General features: G+C 39.8%; 1 protein-coding gene across 1 annotated transcript in view; it reads right to left on the bottom strand.

Annotated features, from left to right (window-relative positions):
- Positions 1 to 10014: 10014 nt before the first annotated feature.
- ptpdc1a (protein tyrosine phosphatase domain containing 1a) overlaps positions 10015 to 22515 on the bottom strand; it is a 41547-nt gene continuing 29046 nt past the window's right edge. Inside the window, exon 5 of the mRNA XM_008410372.3 lies at positions 10015 to 13676. Within this exon, the coding sequence (XP_008408594.1) occupies positions 13197 to 13676 (480 nt within the window). The 3' untranslated portion in view covers positions 10015 to 13196. The remainder of the gene's footprint in view (positions 13677 to 22515) is intronic.

Raw genomic sequence — 22515 nt, 5'->3', positions numbered from 1 at the left:
GTAAAATTGAACCTCACTTGTTTTTTTTTTGTTGTTTTCGTTTGACTTAATTTTCATTTGCCAAGTTCAAGAGCTTCCGTTCTGGATGATTTAACGCCATTTGTTCATTCATGTGATCCAACTGGTGTGGAAACAAAACTATAAACCGTCCCTGGAACGGAAACTGACAAACTGTGGCGGTCGGCTTCACACATCAACACTTAATGACAACACAAGGCCAGCAAACGCAAAAAGAAAACAACAACAAAAGACAGCAAAAGATTACAGGTTTCCATGAACCAGCAGCAACGAAAGTTGAAAAATATTCATATATACAAGCTCTAAATTTCTCTTGTGCAAATTATGCCGGTTGCTTGGGTGGAGGAGGAGAAGCGATTGTCGCCTCGTTCCACAGGAAATTAATGCAGAGGGACGTTTCTAAGGTAACGTTGAAAACAAAATGACTTCCTTTAAACATTCCTGAATATGAAAACTTGGAATGCTGAGAATCTTCAGACATGTTTGGTTCAAGATGATAAAACATTTTTAGAAATCGTGCACACGGTGGTGGTTGGCCAAAGCAGAGTTAACAGCCAGATATTCACGCGCACACGCACACGCACACGCACACACCCACACACACGTCCTTGTTCTTCTGTACTAACTGAGGACTTTGCTCCTCGTCTCCTCGACGAGAAAAATGGACCAGCAAAAAAACAAAACAAACAAACAAAAACAAATTGAGGACCCCCTGTAAAAGTGGTCCTCCATATGTGGCACATACACATACACACAAACACACACAAGTACACTACAGAGCAAAACGATTTAATTTATAAAGCACTTTAAAACATCACGGTTGCCCCCGTTTAGTTGCTGGATTCTTACCGTTTTTCATTGACTCAAAACACTCAGTCATCATTCTCAGTATTGTCTCAGAGATATCAGATGCCGTGTCATTGGCAAAACTAAGTTCTCTGGTATGTATAAAAGCTTTTCATCTCATTCGCTGCTCCACCACCCACTGCTGAGTCTGTGCGTTGTTGCCTGGCTCCTTCTGGACCTTTTTTTAGGAGGAAGCCGTCTACAGCTCAGTCTTCATACCTCTGGCTGGTGTTTGAAGCTGGACTTTCTTTCTTTGTTTCTGTCTTCGTAGGACTCAAATTCTTGTAGGAGTGCGTCAAAGTTGTTTTAAGTGGAGTTTCTGTGTTCTCAGTTGGATGGGTGTTTTGACCACAGTCTGCTTCTGCTTTTCTTCTTGAGACATTTCTCCATAATGGTGGTCGGGTTGTTTCATCTAAGAGCATCATTATCTGTGTTAGCAGTTCCCCAGAAATGAACTGGAATGACTGAATTGAAATGATTTTTTTGTTTGTTTGTTTTGTAAAGTGCCTAAAGGCAACATTTGTTGTGAATTCACTCCATATAAATAAACTGAACTGAATTGAATCAAAGTGAGGGCTTTGCTTTTCGAGGACTGCGGGTTGGTTGGGCCTCATTTACATCAGCATTCTGCTGCCTGGTTGTGCTTTGGTCGATGTTTTTACTGTTTGAATGATCAAAAAGGTTGTCAAATAGTCAGGTCAACAAAACCTTAACTTCCATCACTGCCATATTTTTCTTGAGCAGTTTGCTTTGTAGCCCTTTGTGGAGAAGGGAGGCGTCTTAGACAGCGTTTGGCCTTGTGGATCCAAAAAATACAAACCTGAAGTCTTAAAATTCAGAGTACTCCAGCACTGCAAAAACACTAAATCTCACTGTTACGAATGGCTGTAAATTTAATTATGCAAACATGATTGTGCAGGTGCTCGTCCCTGATTGGCTCCCAGAAGGTGACTGAAATGTCCAATTGGTGACCTGCCTGAAGTGACAGACATAGAAGCTGCTGACCGTCCATCCTCAGCTCATCTCAACCAGCCACACTGTCTGTCTGTTAAGAAGTTTGTAGGAGTGAGCTGCTGATAATGTTTACTTCGTTTTCTCATGGTTTTCCTAATTAATTAGGGAGGTAAGTTTTTCTCATTTGGTTAATTTACTTTCAAATATGTAAGTTTTGGTTAATATTCAGATAGTCTCCTTTTCTGTATTGTTTTCGGCACCATAGCTCACTCTGAAGCCACATACTCCACTTGTTGTGACATCTTGAACAAAAATACATCTTTTTAAAATAAATATTATAAAATGTTCATCTATTTGTGTGTCGGCTGCTTGAGATCTGAAGAGGATGGATCCTTCATGTTCCTCTCTGGTCGTAACACTGACCCAGTATCTGTCATCTAGTTTCTATTGCAAATCTCTTAGTACACTTGAAATAAGACAAAAATAAAATTTACAAGTAACTTATTTAGCAAGATATGGGAGCTTTCTTTAAGTAAATAACTCCTTAAAAATTGATGAAAAAGTTCTAGTTCATTGGCAGATTGCTTCACCATAACAAGACATATCCCCATGTTACAAGTGAAATAATGTGATTGAAACTAGAACTTTTTCATCAATATTAAAGATTTATTTACTCAAAACAAGCTTTTATGTCTTGCTGAGAAGTTACTTTTAAGTTAGTTTTGTCTTATTTCAAATGTAATAAGATATTCGCACTTGAAACTAGACCAAAATTACATGGCAAGATTTTGCAATGATCATAAAATAACCACAGCAGGGTATACAAAATAAATACTAAAACTCCAGCACTATTCTGGTAGCAATGACTTGATGTCACACTCTTTGTAGCACCATCACTTTTACATTGAGGTAACCACAAGAACGGGGCGATGTTCTGATGTTTCTCCTCGTCTGTCTCTTCTTTTTTTCCCCCATTAAATTTCAAATGCGAGTTGAGGAAGCTAATAAATGAGAGGAAAAGGTAAACACTGCCAAGGAAAATGTGAGCTGGAGTCGTTCCAGGAGACCCAATTGTGCTCAGAATCCTTTTTGAATGCTCATACTGCTTATGTCAACTTTTTTTTTTTTTTTGATGATGATGATGATCTTCCTGCTGTTGCACTTTGGGCATTATATCATTTGTGGACATCAGTTTTTAAAAAACTTTTTCAGAGGGAGAATTACTATATATATATGTACATATCTTGAAGACGTTTTAAAAATAGTGACCTTCCACTTTTTATTCCTTGACGTCTTTGTTTTACCAGAAGACACCTCAGTATGCAGCAGATGGACATGAGACATGAATGTATTTCAGGAGGAAGACAACAAATTGCAAAGAGCTGTTGATGAGTTACATCAGCTGAGCCCAGTGTTAAAACTGGACAGAAAATGCTCACCTTCATTTCCCTGTGAAAACAATTTATCCACAGAAAACCTTTTTTTCCAGAGAGCAGACAGTTTTTCTTTTGGCTCTATGGAATTATCATTATCATTATCCAACATGTTGCAACCACGACTTATTCTAACCAACCAATAACAAACTTTTTTTCTTTTTTTTTTTTTCAATCATCGCTAATAAGCCGAGTTCTGATTTATTGGAGACGACGTTTCAGGTGCACACCGTGATACTTGTGATTTATGCATTGCCTTAATGACAGTCTTCATAAACACCTCGCTTTTTTCCCCCCCTTTCATCTTCGTTCTTCAGAGTCAACGTCATTGTTGGCAAATAAGATTACGATCTGAATGTTGCTGTCAAAGTAGATATAATAATAATAACATTTATCAAGCGGCTTCAGTAATAAATATTCAGCCTGCTGACTGTCTCTGTAGAAAACCGGCCGTCACAGTTTCCAGAGCCGCCGTGACGTTTGGACTCCGCCTCGCGACGCTGGAAGTTCCTTATCTAAATGATCGAACATAAAACTTCAAACCAAATTCCTTCGAAACCTAATTTAGCGTGATTGCTGCTTCAGGCATTTGACGGTGTGTGTGAGTCACGGAAATAAGACAGCTGCAGCGATAAGAGCTGGCTCAGTATGGCACAAGGTAAACCTTTTCACCGTAACGCAGGTGTTCACAGGTGCACTGGCACCGACACACTCGGGAAATTTGAACATCAGACCCCCCAAACCTCTGGCAGACAGGCACGACACCATGAAACACATCAATTCATTTTCCAATAACTTGACATGTTGGGAATAAGTCGGATCCCTGCTTCGTCTTCTACTGAAGCAAATGATGTGCCACTCTGGAACGAAGAAATTTAATATCAAATTCTTAAAATAAAAAATAAAAAATGGTGGTGCAATTAAACAAAGGCATCTATTGGAAAGTTTTTCTAACTTTCCATGCAGTGGAACGCTTCATGGAACAGAACTTTCCAACCTAAAGGCATAAATCTATAATTAGAACATTTCTGGTGGTGTCTCATCTTAGGCAGCATGCTGATGCCAAATACCATTCTGCTACTTTATTAAGATCAAGATCATGTTTAAACAGCAAAACAACTCACTGCACTCATCAGTAACGCACAAAGTCTTCATCAGTACTCGCTCATCGTGATTTTCAGGGCACTCCAGTTTCTCCAGTCTGGCTACAATTGGAGAAACAATCACAGTTTTCTTGGCAGTTAAGGACCAGCTGACTGAGACGTTTTTATGGTGGGCATAATGGTGGGTATGTTGCTCGCGGCAGATACATGTTGAGGAAATGATGATTCCTAATCTTGATGTGGCCCCAAACGAAGGTCAGTTTGATGTCCCTGCTCTGTTGGATGACCTACTCCAGGTTTTTCCAGGTGCACACTTGTTGTGCTTTGACATGGCTGCATCAAGCAAGGGGAGGCCTCGGGGAAGACCCAGGACACGCTGGAGGGACTATGTTTCTCAGCTGGCCTGGGAACGCCTTGGGGTTCCCCCGGAGGAGCTGGAAGAAGTGGCTGGGGAGAGGGAAGTCTGGGCCTCCCTCCTGAAGCTGCTGCCCCTGCGACCCGACCCCGGATAAGCGGAAGAAAATGGATGGATGGATGGATGGATGGATGGATGGATGGATGGATGGATGGATGGATGGATGGATGGATGGATGGATGGATGGATGGATGGATGGATGGATGGATGGATGGATGGATGGATGGATGGATGGATGGCATCAAGCAATGTGTTGCAGTAGCTGATCCTTAAGCATTACGAGTCATTTCCTCCTCCTCCTATTGTTTCTGATTGATAAGAACCACGATCAGTGGGCCGGTTTTAGCTAACGCTAATGCTGTAAAGTTACACATTTGCACGGCGCTCAATGTGCGATTGGTTGAGACTTGCTTTCGTAATGTTGTGTAATGAGCCAGTTGGACGCTATGAAGCTTACTGGAAATTGCCTGTGCTGTAAACAACCATCCTCCTCCGCGAATGGAAAAGTTCCAACATGCTGTTAAGAATAATTAAATATTTAGAAATGTTACCAACAAGAATTGAACGGCTTTGCTTCCTTCTTCTGCTGCCGTTGCAAAAACTACAAGCAGACTACAATTCTCAAACAGCAGAAAATCACCATCATTGTTCACGACGCCTCCTTCTGCTCTGATTGAACCAGTAGAAATTCAAGGGAATCCAAGTGAATGGGAGAAAGCCCAGACTGAGCTGTAAAGTGAGATTTGATTCAAACAGAATACCGTGTGAAGCAGACTGGCCAGCGAGAACTCACCTAGGATCCCTGACAGGAAGCTGTTATTTAAAGAAATCCAGAAGAAGTCCTGTTTGTAGCCTCCAACATGCCACACAGCAGCGACGTGACAGACAGGTGCTCTAATCTTATAAAAAATACAACTTTTTGGCCTACATTCCAAACAGTACAGTTTAAGACAAACATATCGTCTTTCATATTTACTAACAGTTTGTATCCTTTCTGTTCTGACTGTAACAACCCAGCGCTGCAGGAGGCCGTCAGACAATCCTGTGGCGCTAGCGACGAAGCTTTGCATTAGTCCAACCGAAGCTTTCCGGCCAGCTGCTTTTTCAAAATGTCATTCTACTGAGTCAAAGTTTAGCTAAGGAATGTTTTGGGTCAAATATTCTGTGTGCTAAGTCCTATTCTACGACTCTGATTGAAATCCTCTTGGACGTCATCCCTTAGCAGTGGTAAAAAGCCCTCTCCCCACCTTCGCTATTTTTTTTTGTTACTTCCACAAAACACACAGCATCCAAATTGTATCTGGCTTTTGAGGGGGGGCGTGGGGGGGGGGGTAACCGTTTTACAAAAAGGCAGCCCGCCCTCTTGGTGAAACGAGGAGCATTTTTTGAGGGGCGGACTGCGGTTGTTGTAGCAACGCTGCCGAGGAGTGAATGGAGCAGATGTCAGGGTAATCCATCAGCTGGCAGCTACACACTCCCACTGTTTGCTGAAGAGCAAGCCCACTTTGACGGCCTCGATCCTGCACCACCACTCTGAACCAAACGCGGTCTGTCCTCATATTATAAAAATAAATGGAGCTTGAAATATGGGAACCAAGCAGTTGGTATTAGTTTAGGGACATTAGTTAAACACAGCAAAGAATGAAAAAAATTATAGTTCCATTGGCAGATTACTTCACTTATGAGACCGTTTGCCCATGTTATAAGACAATCTGTCAGTGGAACTAGCACTTTTTCATCAATATTAAGGAATTATTGACTTAAAACAAGCTTTTAAATCTTGCTACAAAATTACTTCTAAGTTAGTTTTGTCTTATTTCAATGGCACTAAGATATTTGCACTAGAAACTAGAACAAAGTTGGAGATTGGAGTTAGCTGGAGGAACATCTGTGGAAGTATTTTAAGGCCACATTTTAAAAACATTGATTTTTTGCTGTTGTCGTTACTCAAAAAATTAGCATATTGTGATAAAGTTGATTATTTTCCATAATGTAATGATAAAAATTTAACTGTCATATATTTTAGATTCATTGCACACCAACTGAAACATTTCAGGTCTTTTATTGTTTTAATACTGATGACTTTGGCATACAGCTCATGAAAACCCAAAATCCCTGTCTCAAAAAATTAGCATATTTCATCCGACCAATAAAAGAAACGTGTTTTAATACCAAAAATGTCAACCTTCAAATAATTATGTTCAGTTATGCACTCAATACTTGGTCAGGAATCCTTTTGCAGCCTTCAAGAGCCCAGGATGTTTCGATGGCGGCTTTAAGCTCATCCAGAGTTTTGGGTCTTGTGTGTCTCAACTTTCTCTTCACAATATCCCACAGATTCTCTATGGGGTTCAGGTCAGGAGAGTTGGCAGGCCAATTGAGCACAGTAACACCATGGTCAGTAATACCAGTGGTTTTCTCACTGTGAGCAGGTTCCAGGTTGTGCTGAAAAATGAAATCTTCATCTCCATAAAGGTTTTCAGCAGATGGAAGCATGAAGTGCTCCAAAACCTCCTGATAGCTGCTGCATTGACCCTGACCTTGATAAAACACAGTGGACCAACACCAACAGCTGACATGGCTCCCCAGACCATCACTGACTGTGGGTACTTGACACTGAACTTCTGGCATTTCCTTCTCCCCAGTCTTCCTCCAGACTCTGGCACCTTGATTTCTGAATGACATGCAAAATTTGCTTTCATCCGAAAAAAGTACTTTGGACCACTGAGCAACAGTCCAGTGCTGCTTCTCTGTAGCCCAGGTCAGGCGCTTCTGCCGCCGTTTCTGGTTCAAAAGTGGCTTGACCTTTGACCTGGGGAATGCAGCACCTGTAGCCCATTTCCTGCACATGCCTGTGCACGGTGGCTCTGGATGTTTCTACTCCAGACTCAGTCCACTGCTTCAGCAGGTCCCCAAGGTCTGGAATCAGCCCTTCTCCTCAATCCTCCTCAGGGTCCGGTCACCTCTTCTCGTTGTGCAGCGTTTTCTGCCACACTTTTTCCTTCCCACTGAGGTGCCTTGATACAGCACTCTGAAAACAGCCTATTCGTTCAGAAATTTCTTTCTGTGTCTTACCCTCTTGCTTGAGGGTGTCAATGATGGCCTTCTGGACAGCAGTCAGGTCGGCAGTCTTACCCATGATGGCGGTTTTGAGTAATGAACCAGGCTGGGAGTTTTTAAAAGCCCCAGGAATCTTTTGCAGGTGTTTAGAGTTACTTTGTTGATTCAGATGATGAGGTTAACTGCTCGTTCAGAGAACCTTTTTATGATATGCAAATTTTTTGAGACAGGGATTTTGGGTTTTCATGAGCTGTATGCCAAAATCATCAGTATTAAAACAATAAAAGACCTGAAATGTTTCAGTTGGTGTGCAATGAATCTAAAATATATGACAGTTTAATTTTTATCATTACATTATGGAAAATAATTAACTTTATCACAATATGCTAATTTTTTTATATATATATATATATATATAATATACACACACACATACTGGCATGCTGCCACCCCTGAAAAAATCTCTGCCACCCTCTTGCCACCCCATAAATATTTTTCTAGATCCGCCCCTGTGTGTGTGCATGGTTGTGTGTCCTGTGTGTGGACATGGATGGATGGATAAAATATTATCAAACACTGCCACAGCAACAGTATTAATGTTGGCCCAATTTTTTTACATGCACCCCTAACAATCACTTTAATGTAACTTAGAAAATGTACTTGTAACAATAAAGGTCGACTTTTCTAGACACAAATTCAGGTTGACTAGAGAAGTCAACCTGAATACTTCTGCAATTTCAGATTTGCAAAAATATGTGCAAATTTGAAATTATATTAAATTTAATAGTAAAAATAGTAAAGCAGCAGGTTAACAAAGACAGTTTTAAAAAGATGTTTTCTCCTGTCTTTCGTTTCCTTATTCATTTTCAGTCATTTTAATCTACTAGATGAATATGACCATTTATAGCTTTTGTGTCCATGTGAGTGACGATGGCACCTTTGGCACTTTCATCATACACAGAAAAGCTATGTACCCACCACGGTGGACTCTGCCATCCATTTGTTGGGAAAGGGGAGCGGCAGGAAATTTATTTCCGGGTTTGACCGACTCCATAAATCTAAGTATCATCTACAAAGCTGCTATGTTCCATCTATCTGCATGAGTTTCCACTCCACCTGTATGCATACACCCGCCGCGCTCTTCACTGCCATTTGCTCCAAATCAGCCAGTAGGCAGAAGTTCTGGGAGAAAGATTGTTGTATTCCAGTCAATTTTAAGGATGCCTGTCAATCCCCCAAAAAGCAATTAAAACCTGGAAATGTCCATGGAAAGTAGGACTTTTGATCATCCTATGTTGTGCTAACAGCACTTAGCATTTGTCAACAACTCATTGGTGAAGCTGAGAGTGTTGTACGACACAATTATCCGGCCAGAACATATGCTACTAAATAGCAAAAGTCGGTAATGATCATTTTCCCTGAAGAATCTTAATAATCGAGGTACTCGAATCATTTGAGGAATTGTTACTGCCCTATTTTCTTTGACACCAGACTGATTTCTAAAGATGCTTGAAGGTGCCACATTCATCTGTTCAAAAAAAAATTATATGCAATTATTTAAACATCATGGGAATGTCCAACCATCATAATGCTCAGGAAGGACACAGGTTCTGTGAGCCAGAGGTAAAAGTCTTTTTGTCTAAAATGTTCTGCCTGGAGGAATGGACCAGAACTCCAAAACCCAAAAGGTTTGACTCATGTCATATAGTTTAAAAGATCCAATGTATGTAAACTTTTGAATTCAAGGAAAGTTACAAAATCCTCTCTAAAAATGTTCTAAGTTTTCTGTCATGTAGGAAATAATTTTTCTATTTACTTTAACTGACCTAAAACAAGAGAGTTATGGCCAGATTTAAATTCACAAAGTGAGAAGAAAATGTGTATGTGTCGTTCTATTCTGGTTCCAACTAGGCTAGTTGTAATTGATAAACCAGTTAAGCTAGCATAAAAAGGGTTTGAATTTATCTCAGATCCAATTTCAAACTTTAGAGGTAAAAGGAAAGCATCATAAGTGAACACCAGTGTTTTTTAGTCCACTTCTGATGAAATACTACTCACACACTGCACTAGCATTTTTAATGGCAGCTGTTTGAAGCTATGCTCTTAGCTGTTTGAGTTCATTAGCTAACAGCTATTACACAGACATACAAAAAATATAAATAAATAAAGACAATCTATATAAAAATAATTTCTTAAAAAATATATTATGTCAACCAAATTTATAGAATGTTTGTCTTCCTACACACTGCTAGCTTGAAGAGTCAACATGGCTGCTCAGTCACAAACACCATAACTTAAAAGTTCAACACACCTAGCAGCACATTTAAAGGAAAAAAAAAAAACTATCTCAAGAAAGACTTTGCAGTAGCTACATACATTGATCCACAGCTCATAGAACAACATTTTCACAATCATGATTCAACTCGGGTTCTAGCAAGTAATGATCTTAATACATTTTGGTGAAAACACAAAAGGAGAGCAGACCTGGAATGATGTGAAATTCTCACTGAATCATGGAGTTGATATTTAGTGGTGCTTATGGCACAGAATGCTGATGCTTCCTTGTTCTGCCTTTTGTAGACCAATACTAGAAGTATAACCAGCTGATATTAGTGAGTTAAATAGTCATGCTACATGCTGTCAAGTTTAGCTAGCTAAACTAGAGCTCTACATTTGTAGCTGTAGTACTACAAATGTGTAGCACTACAGCTGCTAATCTTGTTCTAAATAGCTCCAGGAAAGTTACAAAAATGTCTCTAAAAATGTTCAAAGTTTTCTGGCATGTAGGAAATGCATATTATTTATCTAGCTAATATCAGCTGGTTATCTTTCCAGGATTGCTCTACAAAGAGCAGAACAAAGAAGCTAATTAGCTAGTTATTTAATCACGCTATAAACTGATAGCTCTAGTTTTAGATTGGTGTTGCCTTATTAGTAATGTGTGGTCCTCCTTTAATTTCTACCCAGTAGCGATTACTTTTGTTCCATTAAACTGTGTAATACTGCAGTCACTTCCTCTTGTATCTCACTAAAAGGACTCCAAATCATTCCAAACTACAATTTTGCAGAAATCTTTAGCAGATTTGGTCTCATGACTTAAAAAACTTCTCAGTATATCTTGATTCCATTAACTGTGGGGAGTTAATTACGATTGGATTGACCTGAAACATTTAAGCAGTTTGGACAAGTTCAGCAACTCTTGCCTATTGATCTCAGCGGACAGTTCAACAGGCTCTAAAAGGAACTGCTGACGGTTTTGGTTTAAAAAACCTATTCCACAGGACCGTAGAGGTTTTCAGAAGTCTTGCCCTTGGGTAACGCTGACATATCAACCCAACCACTAACCTGACCTACAACTCCAAACATGTCATACATAACAACAATGACGGACTACACATCTGTGGTTGTGCTGCAGCTGCTATAGAACTCCATCAATCAACGTCAGGTAATTCTCTGTGTTCTGTACTAACACACCGGATACTTCACACACCACATAGGAGAACTACTCCATGTTTAGCACCACTTACAGGTCTGGGAGAGTATGATAGTAGGAGAGCATTTTGGGCGGTCGTACGTGTTTCTATGTGGATGAAAAGATTTCTAGAAACGGAGCTGTGTGAACATGGATGTTTTTGAAACTGACAACCCGTTTGAGAAAGAAACATTCCTGTGTTTGAGACCGAAAGAGTCCGAAAGTCCCATTAGACAACAGATTTTCACTTGGCAACTCATGAATGTGACTTTTTGTCCTATGTAATATTTTATTATTTTCCAGTCATGGCGCTTTTCCACCCTCTATCACTTGCATTTTCTTACATTCTGACCAAGTTGGGGGCAGATACAGCTCTGGAAAACATTAAGAGGCCACTTAAAATGATCAGTTTCTCTGATTTGACTTATTATAGATATATGTCTGAGTAAAATGAACATTGTTCTTTTATTCTATGTACTACTGACAACATGTCTCTGAAATTCCAGGCAAAGATTCTGTATTTATTTGCATAAAATGAGAAAAGGTCAAAATAACAAACAATATGCCATGCTTTCAAATCTCAAATAATGCAAAAAAAAAACAAATTCACGTTCATTTAGAAACGACAATACTGATGTTTTAACTCAGGAAGAGTTCAGAAATCAAGATTTGGTGGAATAACCAGGAGGTTTTTAGTTCAATGCAATGCAGTGGGCTCTTCATTTATTCCAGAGCTGTATTTGTATTTTGGAAAATTGTACATTGGAGGTTCTTATCCTGAGATAAATCAAGCGCCATGGTTTATGTTACCTTCTCACGGGTTTAATAGTTGATTGTGAAGACGTGGGCATGTAGATGAAACATCGCTGCTGCCAATTTTCTGGTAAGTGTTAGTCCAGTAAGGTCAGGAAGCAGAAAACAATACCGTCATAACAAACACATGGTCAGTAGTTCTTACCGTAGGCTACAGGATCGGTCACGTTAACCTATATGGGATTCATTTCACTTTTTAGCCCCAGTGTTTAAGTTACCACAAATAAAATGAAAAAGTTGCAAAAAAAAATAGCTTTTAAGTGCAGATATTATTTTTAGACATCCACACATCTGCTTTGAGATGTAGTGGCGAGAGATTCAGTGCAAAAACACAAAATCTTACCAAATATTTTTTTATAGTTTCTAGTGCAAATGTACATTTAAAATAAAACAAAAAATAACTCTTAGGTAACTTTTCAGAAAGACATAGGAGCTTGTTTTAACTATTTAATATCGATGAAAAAGTGTTAGTTTCACTGGTAGATTATTTTATTTACAACATGGGAAAAAAATCTCTTATTAGTGAAAGAATCAGCCAATGGAAGTAGTATTTTTCATAAATTTTAAGAAACTGACTTAAATCAAGCTCCTATATCTTGCTAAAAAAATACTTGAAAGTTAGTCAACTTTAAATAAGACAAAACTAAGATAATTGCACTATAAACTGGAAAAAAGATTACCTGGTAGGATTTGTGTGTTTTTGCAGTGTTTTCAATGTGATCAGTAGTTTTTTAAGTCAATAAATTACTATTCTACAAAATGAAAAGCAAATAACGTTTGACATTAGTCCCACTGCACCTATAGACATAGACAGCCAAAGAAAAAAAAAAAGTAGTCTGCAATATGAAAAAGCTCTGAACTTGAAAGATTAATGGAACAATTATGGACCTCCGAGCTGAATCCAACGTCCATTGGCGTCATCATAATCAACAGAAGCAGAACAGGCCAGTTTAAACTGTTGTAATGTGATTTTGTAAAGAAAAGCCACACATACCCAAACACACACGCACACACACACACACACACGCACGCACGCACGTTCACACACAGCACAGTCCAGGTGTGTGCCCTAATAAATATCCCTATTTACAGGTGTACACCTCTGTCCTCTCGCTGCAGGTGTTGCACTTGACGTAGCAGCACCACAGGAACTTGCAGTTGCACTGCCAAACGTGAGAGTACTGGTGAGTGTTATATCCACGGCCACAGCACATCAGGTCACAGCTGTTGGGCTGCAGAGCGGTTTTATTGCACAGGCGCCCCTGTGTTCCCATGCTGCCGGTGAGCTGGTCGGCCTCGCAGTAGTTGGGTGACCTTTCGATGTAGACCAGCTCCGTGTCTTTCGGCTTGTGGTAGGAGTGCGGTTTCTTGACCTTGAGGAAGGTGGGCCGCTTGTTGCGGCTGGCGCGGACGGGCTCCACATGCACCGCTTGGTTGTACTTGTCTTTCAGGATGTATCCCAGCTGCCTGAACTTAGGCAGCGTCATCCAGCACGTCTTGGTAGTGCAGGATCCGGAAACGCCGTGGCACTTGCACTCCAGGCGAATCTCCTTCTCAAGGACCTGCAACGCACAGCGAAGGGACGAAAGAAAGAAAATGAGTTTAAAGAGAACTAGAAGGCAATAATTTCACTGGATTTCACTTGTGTTCCAAAGTTGTCGTGGAGAAATCACTTTATGCCTAAAAGCCAGACGGACATTTTGAAACAATCGTCCAACAAAGTCAGACAAACGTTTTCAGGAGTTTAGAGTGAAAGTTGGCATGCCAGAGATCTCAGAGCTGCTATGACTGATAACTCAGTCTGGGCCATTCTTTAACTCAAAGAACAACAGATGAACGGTTGTCTTATTTAAAAAATGGTACATGACCTGTACTTGTACAGCACCTTCTCAAATCCAGAGGACTCCAAAGCGCTTTACTCTGCATTCATCCATTCACACACTGAATTTGTGTGAATGTGAAAGGCCTTAGAATGATCAATGGGCTTTTCAGACTCCTTTGGGTTTTTTCCTCTTTCCAATCTGGTGTTGGACACTTATAAAACAAAAACAAATGAAAGTAGTTCTACTTAATGACTAGTTAATGAAGGTAGTTCTCTTTTTCTTTTGGATTTAGTCAGCAACCTCAGACCTTAAGCAGGCCCTTAAGGCCTGTTTGCTCTTAGAGATTTGGCCCCGTCTTCGAGGTCTATTGAAACAAACTCATTTGCATAAAAATCAATATAAACTGATCCGTGCTGATGCTTACATTTTATATTTTGTCTAAATAATGACTAACCTGCTTTAGACTTAACGGTTTTGTGTGTATTAAAGTAATGAAAATGCTTTTATGTTGTAAATGATAGTATTCCCTTAAGAGAAAACGTTTTTCTTCAGAAATGGATTTTTCCATGGTATCAAAAACATCATTCAGGATTTTTCTCCATATTGTCATCAAGTTTGAAATGTCAGTGTCTTGATGAGCCTGGCTGCAAGTGATCATGTGTCTAACATAAATCACACAGATAGGATTCATTATTTTGGAAAGAAAACAATCCATCCATCCATTCATGCGTCAGGGTAATGGTGGTAGCAACTGCTCCAACTTGCAGCTTGATATCGGTAGACATTTTCTATAAATATAGTGATATCATTGAAGCCATGCTGCCAAGTGTACACACATTCATTATCATGTTTTTAACAATCCCACAGTCCTAAGACGCGGTCCAGTCCGTGACCTCTTTACCCTGTGCATGGTACCGGTGGGGTTGCACTGACCCTGCGTACGATTTTACAATTTTTTATCTTCTTCTTCTACAACCCTGTTGCTTCCCCAGTGACCGTCCGTGACATCTGCCGCACTCCTCTGGATCGTCTCACCAAGACTTGTGGGAAGGTTAAATGTATCCACTTTGCCCAGCATTTCTAAAACAGACTTTTGCGCTAAAGTGCCAGTGAGGAAGCAATAATGCCTGAAGTCTGTGACTTGAACTCCAGATGTAACTGAGTCATCAAAAGAAGAAGTTTGCACTTGACTTACACTCAAACCTTGAAACTCGGCGCCTCTCCTCAGGCTCTACTTTAGAGCCTGTAGATTAATTTTTTCTCATAGAATAAAGGTTGAAAGTAACTTGGTTTGAGTAAATGATTAGTGTCCTCCTTCTGAGTTGGTGTATGCCAATGAATAATTGTCATGACAACAAACTGCAGTATGATTTCTCTGCAGGATTTTTTCCAACCTGTACATGTTAGGAAACTGACAGACTTAGGGGGGAAATGACTTGCAAACGTCTCTGGAATGAGATGGGCAAGATAGTGGAGAAAATAAAAATCTGCTTTGGTAATGGAAAGGACGTTGGGACAATTTAAAAAAGATGCATTTATGTTTTTCTGTAATATTATAGTATATATTATAGTATAGAATTACAGTATAATTGTTTGTCTGGTAATTGATGGGTTGCCGGCTTGAGACCATCTGACTTCATTATTTCACAATCTTCCCATCGATAACAAGAACAAACCCAAGACCCTAAAATGTCTCTTCCAAAATCAATCCAAAGGCTCCCATGGCGACTGAAGACAGTTTGGTTTCTCAACACACGAGGACCTTTGTAGAAAGGAGAGAAAGGCCTTTTCATGGCATTGGCGAAGAACCTTTCAAAACGTCAGGCAGAGCTGCGGGAACATTCTCTGTGTTCCTTGGGCTGAATGACATGAGCTTAGCGTGTTTCCTTCTCACTGAGCGGGAGCCCTGGCTGGCATTAGAAAAGCCTCTCCCTGCTTTTTAATTATTCCACTCTGATGTGGCCTCAGACTTTCTGGAGTCTCTTGGGGTAATTGTCAAAAGCCTGAGACGCGCAAAGCTTAGTGTGGTCGTGTCCCCCCCCCCCCAGAAACCTGGCAAACACTGAAATAATGGAGCTCACTGAAGTGAAATCCCGTCGAAGCTGCCACTGTTTGCCTAACAGAACCCGTGTAAGCCTTCTGTGGCACCTTTTACGTCGCTGTTTATTCTTCTCAAGACGGGGAGAAACACTTGAAACACGCTTACATCATCTCCCATTAAATATGAAAGGTTTTCTACAATAATTACAGCGGTGTAAGTATAGTATGTACATAGTATGCGCCTGACAGAGTATTACGCTGTGATTAATGTCAAACCTCAAGCATGGAGCCTCATTCAAACACACAGTTTAGAGAAGCTGGGATAAACAGAAACAACAGAGGTTTGTATGTAAAGTCGGGAAGCTGAGCTAATCTGAAGCAGAAGGAATTGAACATCGGGTTGTTGTTTTTTTTTTTATTCTCTGTAATACAAAAGACTCACACTAACAAGTAATTAACAGTTTACTGACAGCTACTAATGTGAACATGTTGACGGTATGACTGCGCTTTGCTACAAGTCTAAACATTTTTGGCCGAAGACAGTTTGGACCAGTTCAAGACCCACAGGTCACATTCAGCCTGTGAAACAATGAATCCTGATCACGACATACAGCTCGGGGAAAAAATGAAGAGCCCACTGAACCCCACTGAAAACCTCCTGGTTATCCCACCAAATATTGGTTTCTGAACTCTTCCTGAGTTAAAACATCAGTATTGTTGCTTCTAAGGGAATATAAATTTGTTTTCTTTGCATTATTTGAGGTCTGGAAGCGCTGCATCTTGTTTGCTATTTTGACCATTTCTCATTTTATGCAAATTAATACTAAATTGGTGCTTGGAATTTCAGAGACATGTTTGTTAGTTCATAGAATAAAAGAACAATGTCCATATTAACATATACCTATAAAAACTAAAACCAGAGAAACTGATCATTTGAAGCGGTCTCTTCATTTTTCCGGACCTGTATTTTCCTATACAGTATTTATTATTCATAGCCTACCAGAATAGTGCCCATAGCAGTCACACCACATATATCCCATAATGCACCGCAACAGCTCAAAAGTGCATAGCCGGTGGTTGATGAAACAAGGAAACTTACAGCACTTGTATATATGTCCCAGTCTGACACGTATTAATTAATCAAATAGATCCACAGCGCAGTCACATTGCATACGGTGCAATATCACTGCAAGAAACTGCAGTTCTACTCCTCACAGATCTGTCCTTCTTTTCCGACATTCATCTAATTTACAATTTTCTTTTGATTTAAACAACATAAAATGTATAAAAACTGGGCAAATCTGCAGTTTCTGCTGTGCTGCAGCAGTTTCGCTTTAAATAATCTTGACTTCAGTCTGAAAGTTAGTTGGCAAATTACAGAGCTCATCCCTGACTTAGGGAGATCTTTCCATTTGTGTTCACCGGCTTGGAGGTAAGAAGCCTGATGACAACCGGCCTCAAGCAACTGTGGCAAAAACTGAGCCAGGGCCATAGCTCCACCCACGCAAATAATACTCTGAACACAGGGCACAAAGCGGCCGGGGCTGGGGGGCACCAAAATAATCAGGCATCGCAATTAATCATAATGACAATATATTTAGCTGAAAACATGTGAAACATTACTCTGAAGTTTGTCTGACACTGTCTAAGTTTCCCTCCCAAAGAGAGAGAGAAGCAGGATGAATGGTTGAAATTGTTTTACTGTTGTAGACAGAAAAAAAGAGCATAATTTTATATGCAATTAGCACAAAGTACAAAGCATGCAAAGACATTGCTTTGATAAATGAAAAGCTTGAAAAATGGTCAAGGTTAAAGCAACAAAGAACTGAGAAAACTACGACTCCATGTTCAGGCTGTTACATCCGTCAAAAATGATGCGCTTTGAACAGGCCTGTTACAGTCTGAGCATCTAAACTAATTATTTAACTGGATGTGAGAAAGTCCTGCAGCCTTTTCTCCTCCTAATCAATCGTCCTCAGTGAAACAGAATCTGTCATGATTATACGATGCGTGTGAGCATGAAGTTACCCTCCAAGAAATTACTCAAGTACGAGTAAAAAAGTATTTCATAAAAGCCTAGTCAAGAACTGAGTAACTGATCACCAGAACATCGGATTTAATATTTAACAATGACCTCAGGCAGATAAAAATAAAATTTTATGTAAAAATTCTGGTACTTTAAAGACTAAAATTTAAGAAATGTCAACAAATAAGATCATTTCATAATAAGATTCAGGCAGAAGAAAGATTTTCCAAGTCATTTTGTTTTTAAGAAAAAAATAACCTATGAGGCTAATAGTTACTGCACAGTGGCGCAGATGGTAGAGGTGTTGCCTTGCAGCAAGAAGGTTCTGGGTTCGATTCCCGGCCCCGGTCTTTCTGCATGGAGTTTGCATGTTCTCCCTGTGCATGTGTGGGTTTTCTCCAGGTACTCCGGTTTCCTCCCACAGTCCATAAACATGACTGTCAGGTTAATTGGCCTCTCCAAATTGCCCCTAGGTGTGAGTGTGTGTGTGCATGGTTGTGTGTCCTGTGTGTCTCTGTGTTGCCCTGCAACAGACTGGCGACCTGTCCAGGGTGACCCCGCCTCTCGCCCGGAACGTTAGCTGGAGCAAGGCACCAGCAACCCTCCCGACCCCACTGAGGGACAAGGGTGTAAGAAAATGGATGGATGGATGGATGGATGGATGGATGGATGGATGGGCTTATAGTTACACTTGGTGATGCAGATATAAGCCTTAACACACTCCTCCAGGTTTACCTGGCAGACTTCTTTCCTTTGCTGCAGAAACCTGATATAAGACACCAACCAGTGAAGACATGAGAAGACTATTCCTTTCCTCCATTCCTATGGAGTGTGCAGGAAAACATCCCAGGTATAATGCTTGGCCAAAGGCCATCCATATCCACACCAGACCAATCACTAGAAAAAGAAACAGAAGGGCTGAATTCTATGATGAGGCCGTCTGTGTGTGTCAGCGGTCTTCACCATCAACACTGGATGCTGCTGTGTCCTGGCTGTGCTTTGACATTTGCTCTTTTCTCCTTCTCTCTCCCCTCTGTCCATGGATATGTGTCCAAAGGGGGGAGAGACAGTTCCCTTTCCTGGAATGAGGTAAACATCAACCATCCATCAGTTCTTTCTTTCTTCGTGCACAGAGTGTTTGACCATCTCTGATACACCCAACGACCGCAAACACCCCTTGAGTTATTGTGATCTAGCAACTTCTTGTAGCCATAGATAGGTAAGAGTTAGATACGCAGTGAGGACCGGTGCCAGGAGTCATTCCAGAGGATGTTGCAGACTGACTGCTGAAACACCCCGATCCCCAAATGTGTAACTGAATCCCAAATCACTCTGCTATAGTCCACACCAGACCGAGGCATTCTGCAGCTCACAGGCCTCATGCAGCCTGCTGTGACAACCTGACAGGCCCGTGTGTGTTTGTACTACATTACTGTGGCAATATAATGATGCAGCTTTTAATTTGAAGGCTACTACCGCTACAATTTTTTCGCTGAAATACAAATCAATGGTGCTTCAGCAAATGTGAACAGCTTCTGAGACTTTCAGTTACCCCTAGTGGGGCAACATGGTGCCATTTCATAGCACAATCTAGCAGCTATTTTAACTTCAGTTGTTATAAAAATGTACATCTAAAAGAGATATTGCTTTAATATCTTCAAATAAATATTTAAATTCACCAACCTAATAACTAGGTTTGCTTTATAGTGGAGAAACAAAGATTTTTGAGTACAAAAATCTCTGTTTTCATTAAGAAAATGATAGCATTTTGTCTACAATGTATTTCGACTTAGATTCCAAGATGTAACAAATGAACCCAAAAATCTTTGTTACACTAACTGTTCAGCCAGTAGGTATTTTTCTTTCCCAGATGCTCTATGAACTGTTTCAATCTCACTCAGGGGCCATGGAAGAAAGAAAACCTTCAAATACTGAGACCAAACCTGGACCCAGGTTTATTTCCAAACATGACAATGCTGGAAAGCTGGGTTTTCAGTTAAACCTTTAATGTGCATCACAGGATGCGACTCGTTTGCTTCTGCTGTCGACTGCTTGCTTGTGTGGCCAGTATCTATCGATCTGTCGATTGGCTTCTTGTGTTCTGATTAACGACATTAAACGTAGCTAATGCGAGCCCAGTCAGGGTCCTGAGGCAGAATCACGATGCTTTTCATCTCACACTATACATTCTTGACTTGTTTTCTGAATGACTTCGGGATGTTTTGGGGGTTTTTTCACAACAAAGTGATTCAGGGCAGTAATTGATATGAAAATGTTATTACACAATGAAATTAAAGATTAGACGTCTTCCCGATCAGTTGGGCTATTTCAAACTAGAAGAATCAAATAATATGAGCTGACATTTTTCCTGGTCTTCTATTTCTGGAATACAATAGTCAGTAAATACTCAGGGCTATATCTTCAAATTGTTTTAGCACAGTAGTTTGTCACCTTGTATTTACAGCAGAATTAAAAGCTGTTTACCGATATCCAGGCCGGGACAGTAGGCGGCCATGTTAACTGGCTGTTTATACTAAAAATGTTTTTCTTGAATGACAAATATAAAGGAAGTTAAACTGAACATTTTAAACCATGTTTCAAGGAAAAGTAAAACACTAAAATGAATAGCATATTCTTCACTGGAATGGCAATAAAAAATTGTAGGGATGCACTACATATTGGTACCAACATCGGTATCAGCCAGTATTAGACTTTTTTTCTTTTTTAAACATAAAGGTGTTGATAAAAACTGGGCCGATATTAACTACTAATATTTAGTTTTATGTCTTTGGGTTGGGAGTTTTTCCAAAGGTGTTGAAACAATTGTAAATACTGGTAAATATCGGCCATCACAAAAATAATCTTGATATCGGCCCAAATTTTCATATCAGTGCATAAAAACAAACTGCATTATTTAGATTACCTTTACATCACATAGATACTCGGTCCTGTTATGCTTCACATGTTCTGTTTTATAACACATGATCCAGATGGAAGGTCATCGTTTTGGCCCACAGCCCAAAGCAGATTCAGTCGAAGATCCAGAGTTTTCCATTTCGGTCTCATGAAAACTGATGTTTTTAAAACACTGAGTGAACTCCCCCAACATTTCTGAAACTGGAGTTGTTTTATCATGACACAAATCTTGGCCCAACTCTGAATATCTGCTCATGTCAAAGAGAAAGAAAAAAAATTATTGCAGGTATTTACTGTTCCCAAACAACCCTGTTTCAAAGAAATTACCCAACACATCCTCAAATGTGACATGAACAGATTAGAAAACCAGTCTGATGAAAATGACAATAACTCAAATAAAACAAAAAATAACAAAATCAGGCAAGAGACTTTTTTTTTTTTCCAAATCAGTTTCTTTCAATATAAAACTTCTGACACTTTAAAACTGCAGCTGTGTGTCTGTGTCTGGTGATTTTTATGTTCAAAAGATGTTTCTTCTTCATTCAGTGGGTAGAGAATCCAGAAATTTGTACTCAAGCAAGAGTAACGATACGTCACAATAAAGCAACTCAAGTAAAAATAAAAAGTATAGCGTAGTAAAAATGCTCCTAAATACTCCAAAAAAGGTTACTCAAGTAAATGTAACTGAGTAAATGTAACTAGTTAATTCCACACTCTGCTAGTACCAGCAGCCAGAGCTAGCTCCACTGGCTGCTAGTGGATGTTAGAATTTATTTAAAAATCATTTTGTCTGTTTCTAAAGTCCCAGCCAACCACCGTCAGCTGCCCAACCATCACACACCCCTGTCCCGTTCACACAGACCAGCTGATCAGCTTCTCCTCAGTTCTTTGGCTGCAGTTCCACATGTGGAATAACCTACCACTGCAAATCAGACAGGTTTTTAAATCACTTCCTAAAACTCTGACCTCTGCCACCGCTTGAGACATTTGTATCTGTTTAAAACATTGTAAAATGTCCTGTTAGGAACATTTGTTGCAGATGTTACTGCACCAAAGGTTTGGGGTTGAATTTCAGACATCTATAATATTGGATAACAGTTGACAGAAAACTTTTTTTAACACTGTGTGACAGCCTAAAAATAACTAGTTTAAAAAGAAGCCTTGAGTCTCGATGGGGCCCAACTGGGTAAATAAAAATATGAATAAATGTAACATGCAACAAATGTAACATTGATACAGTATCAAAATGAGAAATAACCTAGAACTCCATCTGTGTGCAACAGTGTGCTCAATAATGATCTCAATGGTTGAATTTGTGCTCTTTATTAAATACTTTTTGACAATAAGTCAAAGTTCCTCTGAGATGTTCTAATCTGGACATAAGTCACCAACTCATGGCTCATTTTTTTCAGAATGTTATATCAGAGGTTTGTTGAAAATCTGTATGTAGAGACACCGTTTATCTACAGTAATGTTCAATAAATTAGAATAAATGTCCCAATGAGTCAGATTGACTTTTGTAAAATAACTTCTAAGCAGATCTTACACCAGGTGTTCACTGAGCCCACATTTCTGTTTTGAAAAATGGTCTTATTT

Source organism: Poecilia reticulata, chromosome 5 (assembly GCF_904066995.2).
Source record: "Poecilia reticulata chromosome 5, P_reticulata-male-v2, whole genome shotgun sequence".
NCBI classification, from domain to species: Eukaryota; Metazoa; Chordata; class Actinopteri; order Cyprinodontiformes; family Poeciliidae; genus Poecilia; species Poecilia reticulata.
This window is presented reverse-complemented; position numbering and strand designations above follow the sequence as displayed.